This window comes from Physeter macrocephalus, chromosome 9, assembly GCF_002837175.3.
Source record: "Physeter macrocephalus isolate SW-GA chromosome 9, ASM283717v5, whole genome shotgun sequence".
Classification (NCBI taxonomy): Eukaryota; Metazoa; Chordata; class Mammalia; order Artiodactyla; family Physeteridae; genus Physeter; species Physeter macrocephalus.
In genome coordinates, this window is record NC_041222.1 from 62,342,741 (window position 1) to 62,360,052 (window position 17,312).

General features: G+C 38.3%; 1 protein-coding gene across 2 annotated transcripts in view; it reads right to left on the minus strand.

The window, feature by feature from the left end:
- MLLT3 (MLLT3 super elongation complex subunit) overlaps positions 1-17,312 on the minus strand; it is a 253,131-nt gene that overhangs the window by 15,957 nt on the left and 219,862 nt on the right. For both annotated transcript variants that reach the window (XM_007130213.4, XM_024126722.1), the window contains exons 6-8: positions 4,979-5,054; positions 2,865-2,994; positions 173-272 (exon numbers count right to left, since the gene is read on the minus strand). In XM_007130213.4, the coding sequence (XP_007130275.1) occupies positions 173-272; positions 2,865-2,994; positions 4,979-5,054 (306 nt within the window). The remainder of the gene's footprint in view (positions 1-172; positions 273-2,864; positions 2,995-4,978; positions 5,055-17,312) is intronic.

A 17,312-nucleotide genomic window follows, 5' to 3' on the forward strand; every position in this document is an offset into this window, starting at 1 on the left:
GGCCACAACAGTGAGGGGCCCGCGTACCGCAAAAAAAAAAAAAAAAAAAAAAAAAAAAAAAAAAAAAAAAGAAAACAAAAAAACTCAAGGGGTGAAAAGTTTTGCGTGCTTAGTAAAAATGATCAACCTCTAGTTCTGCAGAATCTTGAGAAGTGCAAACCCAGCAACCTACCTGGTTGTTGTTGGTTTTTAATAAGGGTGGTGGTGGTTCGTGATGTAGGGGTGAGGAAGCAGAACTGCTTTCACTATCGCTGCCATCACTTAAGCTAACTCTGAAAATAAACAGAGAAGTCATATGCGTCATTACAGACAGTTCCTGAAATATCCAAAGAATTAAGCGCAGAGAGTAAGGAATCCAAACACTAGTCACTGTGAACTTGTCTTAACTCATATCACCGCTACCACGTTATCGGCATTTTACTTTGTATCTGGAATAGGGTTAAGTGTTTTACCCACTACCTCTCATTTACTAATCCCCATTTCACAGGTGAGGAAACCGAGACCTAGAAAGACTAGGTCACTCACCTAGCATCACAGAGGTAAGAGTGGAGGTTCTAGGATCCAAACCCAAGCAATGGGACCTGAAGCTGGTGCCCAGCCAGTATATCTTACTGGCTTCATTTATTCATTCATCTCCCTGTTCCAGCTCCATCCACCTACTATCATAAGCATGTCACCCAAGCGTGCAGGTTAGCAAAACTAGACAGTTCACAGGTTACTACCGTCTTCTCCTTTCCCCCAGCCTATTTGCTACAGGTGAAATTTTTACAAATATGGCTAAAATACAGGCTGCAGGAGTGGAAATAACTGCTAAGAAGAATGCCGACCAGAGCCCTGCAGGACTGACAGCTCAGGGTGACATCTGAGGATGGGATGTATGAAGCCCAATACGATAGACCCATCACCAATCATTTCCATAGTGTAATGATGCAAAGCTGACCCTAGTTCTGATACAACAATTCATTGGAAATACACCACAGCAACGTGAAGAGACAGCGTGTTTGGGATAACTGCTTTAGAAAAATACAGTATCTTTCAACGATGAAAGACAATAAAAATATCACCTCCTCCCCAATTTTTTCCTTTTCAGAACAAAATGGAATTTTCTTTTAGCCAGAATAGGAGATATTTCTTTATTCTACTCTGTTGAATGTATGCCCTCTTTTAGAAATGTCCTTCAGTGTTTGCTCCCTCTCCTTGGTTATATAGTAACCTAATATAATATTCTTCTCAGAAACAGAAGATGCTTTAGAAATCAGGATAGTTTTTCTTTTGCTCTAAATAGGCAATCACATTCCAGCTCTATAATATATTCAGAGAGACAAGATACAAGACAGGAAGTGAAAAGGATACACTGGGACATCCTTTTAGCAAATACTGATGGAACTTGTTTTTCTTAACTAAATTGCATTAATGAAGTGTTCAGTTGAAGCACTGCTTTAAAATGCTTCTTGACTGAAGTGGAAGGCTGAGTATTTAAACTGATTAAACAGTTGAGACTTCACAAGTGCAATGAAGATCAAATGTTATGCTGGTGGGGACTGTGCTAACAGCACATGTCAGGAGGGGAGAAAAGCCTTTCCAACAACTGTGCATCACACATCGGCCAACTCACAAACGTGTATCATCTGACCCGTATTGATTCAGGGGACGGGGCAGGTCACAGCTCATCACAGAATATCGAGATCTTCTATGTAACAATAACTTGGGAAAGGGTCTAAATAAATGTCTAAGCGTCATGCATTTTTCACCAGCTACACGTAAGAGCAGCCAGTGGTCAGGATGTTGGCTGTTATAAAGATGCCCCTCACCTACAAGTTTCAGTCCATTTTTAGGGTTTTTTTGCCCTATCAGTTTCCTTCTTGTCAGAGTAAAGACTTCTAAGGGGAAACATTATAAGGCCAAGGCCATAAGGTTCCTTATTTTCTCCTATTTGAAAGGAATACAGATGGGTGGGTTTGGGAGACAAGGCGGAGAAAGAGATATTGAGTACGGCCATAAGGAAGAATCACTGAGAGATTTGATAGGGCATATAGTCTAAGGAGCCTCTTCTCAAAGGACACGAAGGAATTACCAATTAGCAAACATATGGTCTGTCCAGTATGGGTTAAGATCGCATTCTTTATAGGAATTTTAGGGTAACAGATAATGGGAAAAGATTTAACGCAATATATTATAAATGTAAATTTTAAGTTCAAATAGATTCATACTTTTTCTACTCATAACGCATTAAAGTAAGCATGCCTTTTGCTCATGATAAAGAAATAAAATCCTCCAGGCAATTTCAAGTTGACTATTAATTATAAGTGACATGAATTACCATCTTATAATGTAGAATTATGCCTCACCGCATTAAAGCTACTTAAGGAACCTAACTGACAGCACACTTAAAAGGAATTTATTTTCTGGAAAACACACAGGTGATCCTAGTTTTAATTAGGTCACACACATAATTCATTGAAGCCAATTATGCATTTCTAACTACAAACAGCAAACACGTTTCCTCAGATTCTGAGCTACCTACAGCAATGGATCTACACAAATTCCTCAAATGAAAGCAGAGTTAATTTCAGCAGCCAGTCCTGCCACCTTGGCATTTACTTGGAAGAGCAAAGACTTCTAATAGGACTTCTTCCCTATAAAATTTATGGAGGAAAAGCCTCTCCTTTCTGAGAAAAAAAGAATAAATAGTTCCCTGGAGAAGTTTCGTTAAGCATGCCAAGGTGCTGCAACTTAAAAAGTGAATGTGACCATTTACTGCCATTGTTTTTGGTGTTTCACACTTTTGCTGTGGTTATACTATTAGGCGGAGTGAAAAGGTATGATTCCATTACAGGGAACCTCATTCCTTCCGAGACACTCACCTGCGACTTCGGCTGCCTCCTCTATTTACAGGTCTCTCCATTTCGGAGTCATTGTCATTATCCTCTGCCTCATCTGATTCCTCCTCATTGTCATCGGAATGCAGATCTTTCATTATAGACCTTAAAGGACCTGAGTAATGACAACGAATCACAGGCAATCACACACACTTAGCCACATCAGACACAGAGGAATGCTCACCAGTGTTAAAAATCACCACTATCATATATATTTATACAATTTACATGACAAATTTGGTAGTTTCTGGAATGCAACCTCTGCCAAAACACTATTGCTTTCATAACAGATGCCCGAAAATGTTCTTTAGCAAATCTCTATTTCCTAGGGATTTTTTTCTACGCATTTTTCTTCCCTAAGAAAAATCACACCTAAAAAGAAAGATCTGTTAGTAAATTGAATGTTTTGTTAGGTTAATCCGTGTATTGAAAAGTTGAGACTAATAAATCACCATGGTTGTAACTTGTTCTTAGCAATGCAGCCTTTGTGTGGTAGTTTTTGATCTATTAAGGTTTAGCTGTTCCTTTTATTTCAAGGTCAATTTCAGGTCAAGCAAGCATTTCAGTCAAGTTCAGATTATAAAGTATTTCAATTCCATGGTGTAATGGCCTATCTCTGATTTTATATTGATCTTGGACACAAGGTCTTGTTGCAACAATTTTGTGTAGCCAATTTTGTTTCACTTTTTAAGAAATTCCTGGCAAAATAATGGCATGTATTTACATAAATAAGACCATGTAATAAATCAGGTGCCCAGAATATTCAAAAGAGTATCCAGTATTAGATGGGAGAGAAAAATCAATTCAGATTATTCTAGAATTGAAAAAAAAAAAACAACAGAAAAAAATGCATAGTGTGGCTTATTTTCGCCGTACTACTCTAAATGTGATGAAAACAAAATAGATATTTCTCATCTTAACAGAAGAGACTGTAAAGGCAATGAAGAAAGTGAGAGAGGCACTTTCACTCTGGATTAGCCAATTCCTAAAGTGTAATCTGTGATAGGACTATCTGAGCTATCATTAACTCACTTCTAAAATAAGTTTTTTTTTTTTTTTTTTGTGGTACGCGGGCCTCTCACTGCTGTGGCCTCTCCCGTTGCGGAGCACAGGCTCTGGACGCGCAGGCTCAGCGGCCATGGCTCACGGGCCCAGCCGCTCCGCGGCATGTGGGATCTTCCCGGACCGGGGCACGAACCCGCGTCCCCTGCATCGGCAGGTGGACTCTCAACCGCTGCGCCACCAGGGAAGCCCTAAAATAAGTATTGACTCTCTGTAATCTCACATTCTGCAAAACCCAAATTTCTCTGCTTTTGTAATGGGCCTTTATCTTCGGAAGTCAGTGGAACAAAAACTCTGAACACCCGAAATGAACAGTGTCTTATTTTCTCCTGGAAGCTTAGCCTTAGCCTGAACACACAAAACAATCTAATCCTTTTCAAAACATACAAGGCCATCAGGAATTCAACGTGGTCAATGAAAAAGGCAATGTGTGACATGATGCTCAGAAACAAATTATTTCTTGACACTATCTCACTTTTCATGTTAAAACAAACAAACTGAAAAAAGGAGCCCACATTTGAAGAGTTTCCACACATGAAAAAGTGGAACATATATTTAGTTAATGTTCCAGTTAAAAATTTTTAATTAAATTTCTTTATTTTGAGTTGAGTAGAAGAAAATATATTTTAAAGACAGCAAATTAACACTCACCAAAGAAAAAGGTCTACTAATCTGTAGAAAAGTAATAAAATGAAAGATGTCCAGGAGGGAGACTAAAAACCTATTTCTCTCTGTCAAAGTCTCTCCAGTCCAGCTTTTGCTATTGTATTTCCTTTGGGAACTCCCTGGAATGGGCTGTGTCTATAATCCCTTTGTAAAATGGGACTCTGATGGCAGGGACTGGAAAAAGGGGAATTTCTAAAGGTCGGCCTCATACAACAGAACAATACTCAAGTGCATTCCTAGGGGAAATAAATACAACTGCATAAAAGCCAAGTTATCATTCAAATAATAAAACAGAAAATAGGCCATAAATCAACTCATTAAGATGTGATATGAGAAAAATGTCTCCTAGTTGGCCCAGGAGATGTGGATACCTTGTTGCCTGGTCTGGGACGGTGTGAAGCTGGAGCTGGAGCTGGAGCTGGAACTGGCAGGACTGGGTTGTTCAGACTTGAAAGAAGAAAAAGTTATCATCAATAAATGTACACGACACTACATGTCTAAAATTAAAACCACTATTGTTGCTCAAACATATTCTACCCCACAGAAACAGTCTGACACTGTGTAAGAAAAACGACTATAAATTGCCTTATGTCGAAAACACTAACACAGAGAGTCAGTGTCCTTTTCATTTTGCCCGTCATATTTTTATTAGATGCAGAAACAAGTATAAAACTCAGGGAAAAAGAGGGAAACACCTGGGTGTTATACGAGGCAAGAACCTGGCTTTGATTCCACTCCTATGTTTACTGCTATCCGGATCTCTTTCTGAAAGATACCTTGATTATCCTTTCTGCAATGTTTGATTGACTCAACTGGTTAAAACATAGTGGTAATGAGGCCAAGGTCATTAGTTCAATCACATTATGAGCCAGTTAATTTCACTCTGGTCCAAGGCCGTGACCCAACCCTAACCCCGTTCATCCAGTTCACAAATAGGAGACCTGGCCAAGTCCCACAAATGAGTCAGGGGAAAATGTTCCCACTACTTAAAAAAACAAAAAACAAAAATCAAAAAAACACCCTTTAATTCCACAGCACATTGATGCAGGGAAAGAGCATCATATACACACCCCACTCTCTTACTCTCAATGCATTCCCTTCATCCTTCAGTACACAGAATAAATTTCCACATCCTCCTTGACCCATCAACTCAAGCGTTCTCATCCTTCCCCAAACCCACTGAAAATATGGATCATCTGTTTGCTTAGAAGATATGCAGCAGTATCATTCTACCTCCGACGTGTACTGCCTTTTCTTCCTAGTAGCCTGCGAGCACTTGAAAAAGCAAGGATTGGGGCATTTGTCTTGTGCTGCTTGTTAGTCCCTCGTACTCAGCAACATGCATTGCATACAGCAGGTGCTCTCTTATCTGTGACTGGCGGCACATTAGGCCCTCTGGTCCACCATCTGCCAGTTTTTATGAGACTTTATAGTAGGTAAAGATGGGAAGAGAAAACACATGGACAGAACTGTGCAGAGAAATTGATCATGCCATCCACACATTTGAATCTTACATATTTAAGGCCCAATTTAGTTTAAAATAACTTAATGTTGATAAATTTGGTTGAAAGAGTGGACCATTTCTATCCCATTTCTAATGTGCTCAGAGTTTCAACTACATACTCATGTTTTGGGTTTTATAATTAATTTATTAATTTATTTCTGGCTGCGTTGGGTCTTCGTTGCTGCGCCCGGGCTTTCTCTAGTTGCAGCCAGTGGGGGCTACTCTTTGTTGAGGTGCGCGGGCTTCTCATTGCGGTGGCTTCTCTTGTTGTGGAGCACGGGCTCTAGGTGCATGGGCTTCAGTAGCTGTGGCACGTGGGCTCAACAGTTGTGGCCTGTGGGCTAGAGCGCAGGTTCAGTAGTTGTGGCACATGGGCTCAGTAGTTGTGGCTCGCGGGCCCTAGAGCACAGGCTCAGTAGGTGTGGTGCATGGGTTTAGTTGTTCCACGGCATGTGGGATCTTCCTGGACCAGGGCTCGAACCCATGTCCCCTGCATTGGCAGGCGGATTCTTAACCACTGCGCCACCAGGAAAGTCCCCATACTCACGTTATCTGAGAAACATATGAGGTCTTCTCGTGGACAGGAAACATCTTTCTACTTTGCTCAGTGGGTGACTATGTTTATCACGGTCACGTGGAGTACAAACAAACAGCACAACCAGAAGCCACTCCATGAGGATGAGAATCTCAGTTCAGCTCTTATTACGGTTTCTCACCCCTGATTTTTTCATCTCCCCTCTCGGCACTGAACCCACTACTCCCCCCTCTCCCAGCAACACCAAGCTCCACAGACTCAGACACAAGGAAGCACTTTCAGGCATTCCTAATGCACACTTCACATCCCCAGGCTGGATGGGAAAACAGGTGTCAGTAATCTACCACTCACCCTGCAGGAAAAGAGCCAGACGGGATTTCTAACGAGCAGCAGGCGGCCCACCAACCCATCACCACTGCAAGATTTCCTTGAGATTTGCAGTACAATGTCCCACACATTGCTGTTTGCAGCCCACAAAGGAGAGCTGGTGGACGAGGACAGAGGCCTGTGGGAGGTACTCTTCATTTCTGTCAAGTGGCTTTTCCGCTGTCCAGTCACACAACGGACAGGGCACGCAGTCAGCAGCAACGTGCAATGCCCAGCTGCAAAACATTTCTCCCGTGGTCCACAGAGCACTCCCTTTCCTCTCGAAGTTGCTCTTTTCAGCCATGAAAAGTGTCTGCAAATGGTATTATTTTGATGGCTCTGGAAACCACTGGGGAGCCAAAAAAGAGGTTTCCTTGTAGTGAGCAGAGAGAGCTCTAATCCCCACCCTGCCTGGCCAGTTCGCGTCGCACTGGACTTAAAGGAGCTGTTCTGCCAGAGCTATTTGCTGAGAGTGACATTAATTAGGATCAAGAGGACGGTGGCCATCTCTCCAACCACCCCATGCTAAATGTGACCCACCTGTCTCAAGCATCATGCCAATGCCCGAACCAAATCTGGAGGCAGCCTTTTAGTTTCTTAACCATAAACAAGGTTAATAATGCCACAGTTGCTAACCATCAAGAAACTGGCAAACGGTAAAAAACACAATACAACAGGAGAAAAAGGCTTTCTATGCAATGTTTATCATTAACCCTGACTCTTCCACCAAACATTCGAGCAGGCTTACAGTAGAAGACACATTCATTCAATGAGAATATTAAAATGGAAAGTTGAAAGCAACAGAAGTGGATGGAGGAGGATAAAATGTTGAATGATGGGCAGAAAATTCCAATGTCCAGGAAGCTTTCTGCAATCAGGACAAGGCCTTGTAGCATTTGAGAGCTGAGGAGACCTCTGAGATGACTGAAAGGAGTGATTCTCATATTTTCTTGAGCATTAGAGAATCAACTGGAAGACTTGTTAAAATGCAGACCCACCCAGGGTTTCTGATTCTCTAAGTCTGGGATAGTGATGAGAACCTGGATCCCTTACAAGTTCCTAGGTGATGCTGATGCTGCTGTTCTGAGGGTCAACCAGACTTTTGAGAACCACTGACCAAAGACTCAGAGATTCATAGCTGTGAATTTTCATCAGAATCAGCTGGGTGGATTCTACACATGAGGAGATTCTGATTCAATGTTTGGTGCGGTGATGTGTGGATGCCAGGCATGTTTATATTTTAAAAGTTCAACAAATGATATTAATGAACACCACTGATATTAAGTTGATCACTTCTCTTTTTATACAGGCAAAAAACATGTTTTTGAAAGAATCTTAATTTTAAGAAAGCATAAGAGTTTGCATCACGAGAAAAAATAGAAACTTACTGCTCTATCCAGAGGTAGTATCCCTGAATACTCTTCCAAGTATTTGGCAAGAAAGCACCCTGACAGAACATGGTTACCAGTAAATAAAAACATTTGTGAAGCATGTACAATTGTGTTTTGGTGGATGGACCTTAAACTAACCTAAGCTGACCAGGACAAAATTCAACTAGATGTTAACTGCTCAAAAAGCCACTCTGCTACTAGACGAGGCTGACACAGCCCTAGATTTTATCAAGTCCAACAAAACAGAGCTGCAGCTCACTTTAAGTTTGTATTTTTCAAAAAAAAAAAAAATCAGATTTACCCCCCAAAAATACAAGGATGACTATATAAACTAGGTAAGGTTGTGTGCTTTACAAAAAATATTCACCATAAACAGGGCTAGATTAAGATTTGTATAGGCCCTAAGGATTAAAGAGATTATGGTATCTTCCTTTTCCCTCCCTACGTATGCCAAAAACTAAGTGCAGGGAATTCCAATGAGGTTCTGAATTTTCCCTTAATTTAAGACTTGTTTTTGAATATCAAAATTCTCCTCACTAAAAAAAATTTTTGGCTTCTTTTTGCTGATGCCCTAAGCACATGTTTAGCTGATTTACTGAGTAATCACACACTAGACATGAAGTTTCTTTAAGTGGTGTGGTCCACAGTGACAAAACTTAAGAATCTCAAATCTATTGCTCACTAATATACGTTTTTGGAAAGAACGCTTAAGCATTAGTTTCCTCATAGAGTGAGGGCACTGAACCTCACGTAGAAGCGATGATGTTAAGTTGATATAATAAAGTAAAAACTCCTAGCCCACTGCTGTTACAATGGCAGCTAATCAATACTTAGTTGCTCCTATTATTTACAATAGATCACAAACTCCTCTACTGCCTAAAATAAGATATATCTTTACTAGCAAAACAATGGGCTTACCAAGATCTGCAATGCAATCTTCAACATTAAATGGCTATGCAAAATCATTTTGTAATGGATTTTCTACAGAGGATTATTTTTGTCCAAGACAAATAAAAAAACTGCATGTTTACAACTCCGTGCTTCAAACAAGAACACCTGTCAAGGCAGGTCACATGACAGGACTTATAAAATCTGCCATTGTTCCTTAAACTGGGAGCAGACTTCCTCCTTAGGTAATCAGAAGGCAGAATTTCCATCTTTTCTAATGGGCAACTATATTTATGAACAAAACTTCAACTTGATCTTTAAAACAATAAAAATAAAGAAAAGGGGGGAGAATTATATATACCTTTCTTCAGGAGAAAGGAAGAGAATACGGTGTAACCAGTTAAATTATTTTAGACACATTGCTACCTTTTTTTTCACAAATTTCTATTTTGTTTAGAAAATGAAAACACATACCCTGCGATAAAGATCATCTTTTCTTTGCACAAATATTCAGAAAGACTGTGTCAAGGATGAGTACTAATCAAAGAAGAAAATACAAATGTCATACACTTTTAAAAGACTAATTCATGATGGATATTAACTAAATTTATGTAGCAATCATTTCACAATACATTCATGTATCCAATCATTATGTTATATACCTTAAACTAATACAATGTTATATGTCAATTATATCTCAACAAAACTGAAAGAAAGAGACTACCTTGGACTTCCCTGGTGGCACAGTGGATGGGAGTCCCCCTGCCAATGCAGGGGACAGGGGTTCAATCCCTGGTCCGGGAGGATCCCACATGCTGCTCGAGCAACTAAGCCCACGAGCCACAACTGCTGACCTGGTGTGCCACAACCGCCCGCACGCCTGAAGCCCGCACGCCTGAAGCCCGCACGCCTGGAGCCCATGCTCTTCAGCGGGAGAGGCCACCACAATGGGAGGCCCGCGCGCCGCAGCGAGGAGGGGCCCCCGCTCGCCGTAGCTGGGTAGGGCCCATGTGCAGCAGCGAAGACCCATCGCAGCCAGGAATGGATAAATAAATAAATGAATTTATAAGAAAAAAAAAGAGACTACATCATTTAGTTTCTCTACTATAAGAAACTGAAGATAATCCAACTCAACTTTCAAATATACATTTGATTTTAAAGAAAAATGACCTATAACATCCGTTCTATACAATTGTGTAAAATGTTCTTCATCCTATGAACACACTCTTACCAATTTCTGTTAATAGGTAATATATTGTGATAGCTATGTCAATTAAAGGTAAGGTTGAAGTTAAGCAAGGAAATAAGTATTAAAAGTTATAAAATAACGCTTAAATTTAACAAGGTCAACGCAAGAGTGAATTGTCAAAAGGCTTGAAACAAGAGAACTTTTCTTTTCATTTGGTTTTACATTAATATCTCAAAATAAACATCCTAAAAGAACAAAACCTTATTATATAGAAAGGTATATGAGAATAAGATTGGAAAAATCAGTCAATAACTCTAACCTCTTAATGTATCTTTGTGTAGCTCTATCATAGTCTTTATTTTGTATGTTCTGCCATGAGAAAGGCAAGTAAGTACTATGGACTACACGTGCCCCCGCCCCAAGAAATCGTATATTGAAGTCCTAACCCCCATGTGATGGTATTTAGAGATGCAGTCTTTGGGAGTAATCAGGTTTAGATGAGGTCATGACGGTGGGGCTCTCATGATGGGATTAGTGCCCTTATTTAGACAAGACACCAGAGAACTTGCTGCCTCCTTCACCCCTCCCATGTGAAGACACAGTGAGAAGGTGGCCAGCTGCACGCCAAAAAAAAGAACCCTCACAGGGAAACCAAATCAGCCAGCACCTTGATTTTGGATTTCCCAGTGTCCATAAATAAATATATAAATAAATTCCTGTTACTTAAACTACCCAGTCTATGGTACCTTGTTATGGCAGCCAGAGCTGACTACAATAGAACACATTTTTTAATCTCCATTTTACTGATGATGAAACTGAAGCAAAATAACATTAAGTGGCCAGTGGGTAATATTTATTAAGTGACCGGTGAGATGGTACAGAAAAACCCGAACGAACGTTTTGGCCAGCCCAATAGGTGGATTACAACCAAGTTTTGTGACTTCCAATCCAGTGCTCATTCTACACCTACTGACCTTGAAAAAGTGCTATCAATTTAAAGCACGGTCCTGAACACACTAACACCCTTTTATAACACTAGTGTCAGGGAACAAAGTTTTCTATGTCACTGTGAAACTGAATATTCTTCTGTCTAAGAGACATCTTGTGATCAGCACCCAAAGCAAACCAATGGTAAGACAAAACACTTCATCCCTGGGTCTGAATGTGTCTGTATCAACTGCTTCTAACATTCATCCAATCAATACTACAATGTATTTTGGCTACTCGCCTCTCTAGTACAGTAAGTTTTGTTTTTTCTTAAAAAAGCAAGTAAGTTTCTCCTCTGAATTTTCCTGATCCTCTGGACATTGGCAGTGATCAAGAGGACCAGCAAGCACATCAGGCAACACACTACAATCATTTATTTTATTTGCCTTCAAGGGTGATCTACTCTCTTTTCCCAACCCTTCTATACAATTCCCATAAACTCCAGGGGTAAAAACAAAAAAAACAGAAAAACAAAACAATTAATGCTTTAAGTAACCTGTCAACAACTCTTTCTTTGAAAACAAGGTTTAATTGGAGAAAGGACACTGGAATAGGAAGCTGGAACCATTATTGCTAATTACTCAGGTCTGTGACCACAGGGAAGAAACCACATCTCTCTTTGGCAAATCCTCTCCATTTGTAAGTATTATGACAACTTGAGTGAACCTCATGTTACATTATAATTGTATTTAGTCTCTTGGGCCCTTGTATTATCAAAAGCTATTGTTATACCCATCATTTGCCTGTAAAAGAGCAAGATCCTAAGACTTACCCTCCCCACTGGTTAGCAAAAGAGGAAAGATCTTTATTTCTGTTATATTTTCAATTTACAGACAAAATTATCCTGGGTGCCAAGATAATTGGCTTTATATTGAGGTGCCTCTGTTTTTACAGTTGCATTTGCTTTCTTCGTTATTATTGTCATCTTCACTATTATTAAATGCTGTCATCATTTTGTACTCCCTGTCTGAGAACACAAAATCCCATTAGGAAACGAAATGGCCTTGGGGAACAAGGGTCTATAAATCTTTCCATAAGACCCTTTTCCACACTTAGGGATGGCTATAATTTTCTTTTAGCTTCCTCTCTTTTAAACAGAGGAGCCTCAAGTCTTTTATCTCTCATCACCAGTTGTACTTTGAAGGCTGCTACTGACTATTGTGGCCAGAACATGTGATCTTTCAAAAAAAATCCAGTTGCTGCAAGATGGTGCATGTGCCAGATGTGTTCTAAAAATCGCTCACTTGTTAAGAGCTTTAGGAATGAGAAATCATCTGGAAACAGACCATTTACAGTTGTACCACCTATAAGCATGTTACTATTCCTTGAGCAAAGACTGTGCACACAGAAGTTGAGTTTCACAACTGGCCATTAAATATACCACTTGGTTGTAATGTTAAAGACTTATCTTTTAACTGATCTCTTTTTCTCTTTTGTGTGTTTTGAGGGCAGAGGAAGAAAAAAGTTACAAGTGAGAGGGTTTAGAGCTGTTATGCCTCACAAAAGAGAAATAGGAAGAAAAAGAGTTTCCTGATAGAACTGCCCCATAATTAACTGCTACTGAAGCTGACCAATGAACATCAAAACACCACTGCTCATCAGTTAACAATAAGATCCCTTAACTGTTGTCAGAACTACTATTCAGTTACTTGTGAAATAACCCACCTGTGTGGCTCACAAGACACTTGAAATAATGAAAAAGTATTAGCGGATTCTCTCTCTATATAAGGGCAGTGTTGACTTGAACAAAGTCCTAAAAGTAGGTTATACGTGGTTATAACTCTCAGTTTGGGATTATAAAATTTTAAATATTAAAGTAAATTAAACAGAATAAATTCAGAGTATCATAAACATGGCAATTGAAATGAAGTAAAACACAGATAAATGTAGAGATCTTGACAAGATATTTAACTGCATTTCCTTATTAATTTTAGACCTTTTAAAAAATGGCTTACTTAAAAATGGTCATAGAGTATTTGACACCAATAGAATCTTTATAGACTGACACAAATGTCAAGAAGTTTGATTAATTTTAATCTTTCGACTATCTTAGAGAATTTTCCCCATTAAATGTGAAGCTTAGATTTACTACCATAGCAGCAGCATCAAGAGTTCATTTTATTCGCTAAACCCTTATTTCCATGGTACTTCGACTTCCAAAATAACCAAAACCCACTGGGAAAAAAGTATTGATTTAACACTAACCAATCATCATCAGGTTAAAAATGCAACACTTCTCATGATCAGTCTAGACAACAAAGATTGTTAAGAGTTGCAAGGACTGTTTCTTTACAAGCCTTGTATCTTCCTAATTAGAATAACAGTGCATTTTTCAGGTAACATACTGGAGCCCTTTCTTCTGGATGAGAGGGCCTCAAAGTTCCTTGGGTGTGGATATGCACATATATGTTCACAAAGATGTGTGTAAGGTAATCCATAGGGGTAAAAGAAAATAGAACCTTTACTAGTTTATTTTCTGTCTTTTCCTTTTAAATTTTCAAATTTTTGTACATGCTTTCTTGTACATAACATGTTAATATGGCTATTACTATATGTTTAATTTGGAAATATACATATATTGGGGATACATGTTTGCTAAAACAAATGAGTTAAAAGTCTATAGATAATTATCAGTTTTAATTCTGTAATTTACCTGCTCAAATCTTAATTATATGACATAGATTTCAAATTCCGGAGTGATGTGTGCTAAACATATAAGGCAGCATCATTACAATTTACTCAGGGACTGTCCAGATTTTTGTACTTTATGCTCAAAATTGACTTTAGAGCTTAAATTTTTAATTTTTAAGTTAAACGAAAATACTTTAACAGAGTTCCTTAACAAATAAGAGGTAACACAAACTTATTTAAAAGATAAAGTGCACATACATTTTCTTAAAATAATAGCCCAACAAAAAATACTTTGTATAACCTCCTTCTGCCCTGAAATTTGAAATTATCTTCATTGCGGCTCTACTTGAAACTCTCATTTTACAGTGTGTGCTGAAAATTACACAATTTAAGTTACACAATTTATTAAGTGAAACTGAAAAATTTATAAACAGTCTAACATCTAAATGTTATACTTGCATTCACTTCTATTAAAATGTTAAGTACTAACAAAACGTTTATAAAAATAAAACTATTTTTAAAAATTCCCTTCTATCTTAATGAAAATAAACTAAAATAGTAAAAACACAGCACATTTAAGAGACTGTTCTCATGTGAAAACATTAGGAGGTGAATTTTTTGTTCTCAATGTACCCCCTTAAAAAACGTGGTATGTAGAATCAACACATTCCCTATTAGTAATATCAGATTCTTGTCAAGAATAGGAGGAATGTTACTGCTTATAAGGCTCTAAAGGAACCTACATTTCCATGCACACATCTTATATAAGCCTAACAGTTGCTTTTCTTCATAAATCAATCTATTGTTGCACTTCATAATGAGAAGGCAGATTTACTGCCTTTTATCGCCTTTTCTCACCATCAGAAAGATGCCTATTTGGGTAATAGAACATTTCTCTTCTTCAAGGGTGTTTGCCATTAGAGAGGCAGGGGCAAGAACCTTTAACATCTGCTCCCTTCAAGTGAATGACACCTCTAGTTCTCACAGCCGGTATGCTGAAAAGCAAACGCCGGTATGTTGATAAAAATTCTCTAACTTGAAAAAGCACAACACTTGAAATACACTGAAGACATACACATGTCTAAAACACGCATTTGGGATTTGAGGGTTATACTGTAAAAACGGTAAAACATATCATTTTGATTGCTAACATTGTAATGCAAATGCCATGAAATCATCATCATAGAACAATAGGAGTTTCGAATAAAGACCTTTGATTCCATCATCTTGAATTTTCTCTAACTCTGAAAACAAACCTAAACTACTGGCAAGTAAGACTTTAACCATTTGTCATCTCAATATTGTATGGTAATAACAAAAGAGTTTATAATATAGCCTTACATTCTTCTGTTTTTATTTACTTAATTTATTCTTCCCTCAGGGAGAAATATTGAAGAATTGTAAACTTTAGACTTCAATTTAAAAACAAGAGAAAGGCACTTGTCAGCATCTAATTCCTAACCATCTGCCTTTCAAAAATACACAAACATGTACTCACCCACTCACTCTAGTTAGGCTAAACATTCTTAGCAAGTAAGTAGATCTTGATGGATCTAAACAGAAGTTTCAGCAATCATAGTTCTACTTTTGGAAACACAGCTATCTTTAAACAGGCATCATGATTCCTACTAGCAAATGCAATCGACCATAAATTAAAAGCAAATAGACACCATCCAAAACAAGTAAATAAAGTGAGGCAGGTATTGGAGTCAAGGGAGAACCTCCATTTTTGAAGAAAACTAAATTATGTCTTCTGTCCATGAATATGGAGTATTGCCTAGTGAGCTAACACTTGTTGTTACCTTGGGCTATCTTTTGTCACTTAAGCAATGCTTTCTGACAGTTTTACAGGCTGTTATCCCAAGGACTTCAGTATTTATGGCCTTTATTCACTTGGGCTTTCTGCTCTCATCCACTGATTACTAATCACTAAATAGATTTTTTTTTTTTTACGGGACTGAAATTAGCTCAAAGGATGTCCTTCGACAATGGCAGCTCGGGACAGTATGGGCTAAAAGGTCTTCTCCCGGCCTCTTCCTTGCTCTCCTCAATTTTCTCTTCCTTCCAGACAAGTTAATGAGGGTTCAGATCCACACTGTTCAATTAGATCAACAGCACAAGTGATTTACAGCATTCTTAGAGCATGGTTTAGAACCATTTGTGAATTGATCCTCAGAAGCTCATTCAATTTCAATACCTCAAGGATGATTTAAAGACCTAAACTTGTTTTTAATCTTCATGAAACAAGAGCATTTCCTACTCATAGAATCATTATTCAGGAAAAGCTACAAACCTTATATACATACAGTATTTATACAGCTACAAATTCCACAAACCTTAGTGTACACAAGCATGCATGAATGTTTCAAAGATATATATTATATTTTAAAACTTCGGCACATTTAGTTCACAATATGGCATTCAAATTTCTTCCTATCTAATAAAGGCTACTTACTACCTTTTTGTCTGCTCTACTTAAAAGAACCAAGGGCTGAAAATCAAGTAGAAAACACAGGCTCTTCTTTCCACTTAATTGCATTTGACTTAAAACATCTCCTAAGAGATTGGTTTTTATCTTATGAACAATGTGAAATGTGTAATAGATCACGTCCTCTTTACCAGCTGGCTGCTGGAAGCTTGGAAGTCAAATTACTCTGGAAAATAGTGTTTTCTTATAAACTAAAACTCTGAAAGAAAACTAGAAATATTGATATTATTACTCTCATAAACTTCTGGATGAACTGAGCAAATTGCACAATTCCTTGAGTGTGTGCTAAGCAATGAGGTGGGGTGGGAAGCAGAGAAGGGAGAGGCGAGAAACTAGCTTTGAAGGAGCGCTAAAGCTCCACTTACTGCTCTACAATAGAATTTACTAAATACGAGTCTTCCTGAAATGAAAGGGATTATTATGATCAGCTTCTGTTTTCTCTGAAATTATGCTGTAATGAAAACATTTAAAAAAGGAAATGTTGTTTTAAAAAAAAGTTTCTTAAGCCTTTAGATATCTCCATGTCTGGATAAAAACAATGTGCTCTACCACATCAGAAAAACAATGTTAACTTATTGAGTTTAGTATTTACATGAAATTACTTTGCCCGTTTATATATAACATTAACTATTTGGATATCAAGTAACTGCATTTAATTTATAGACACCCCTATGGTAAATTCTCCTTGAATATGGTTCCAGGAAAATTTATTTCTGCCAATAAATG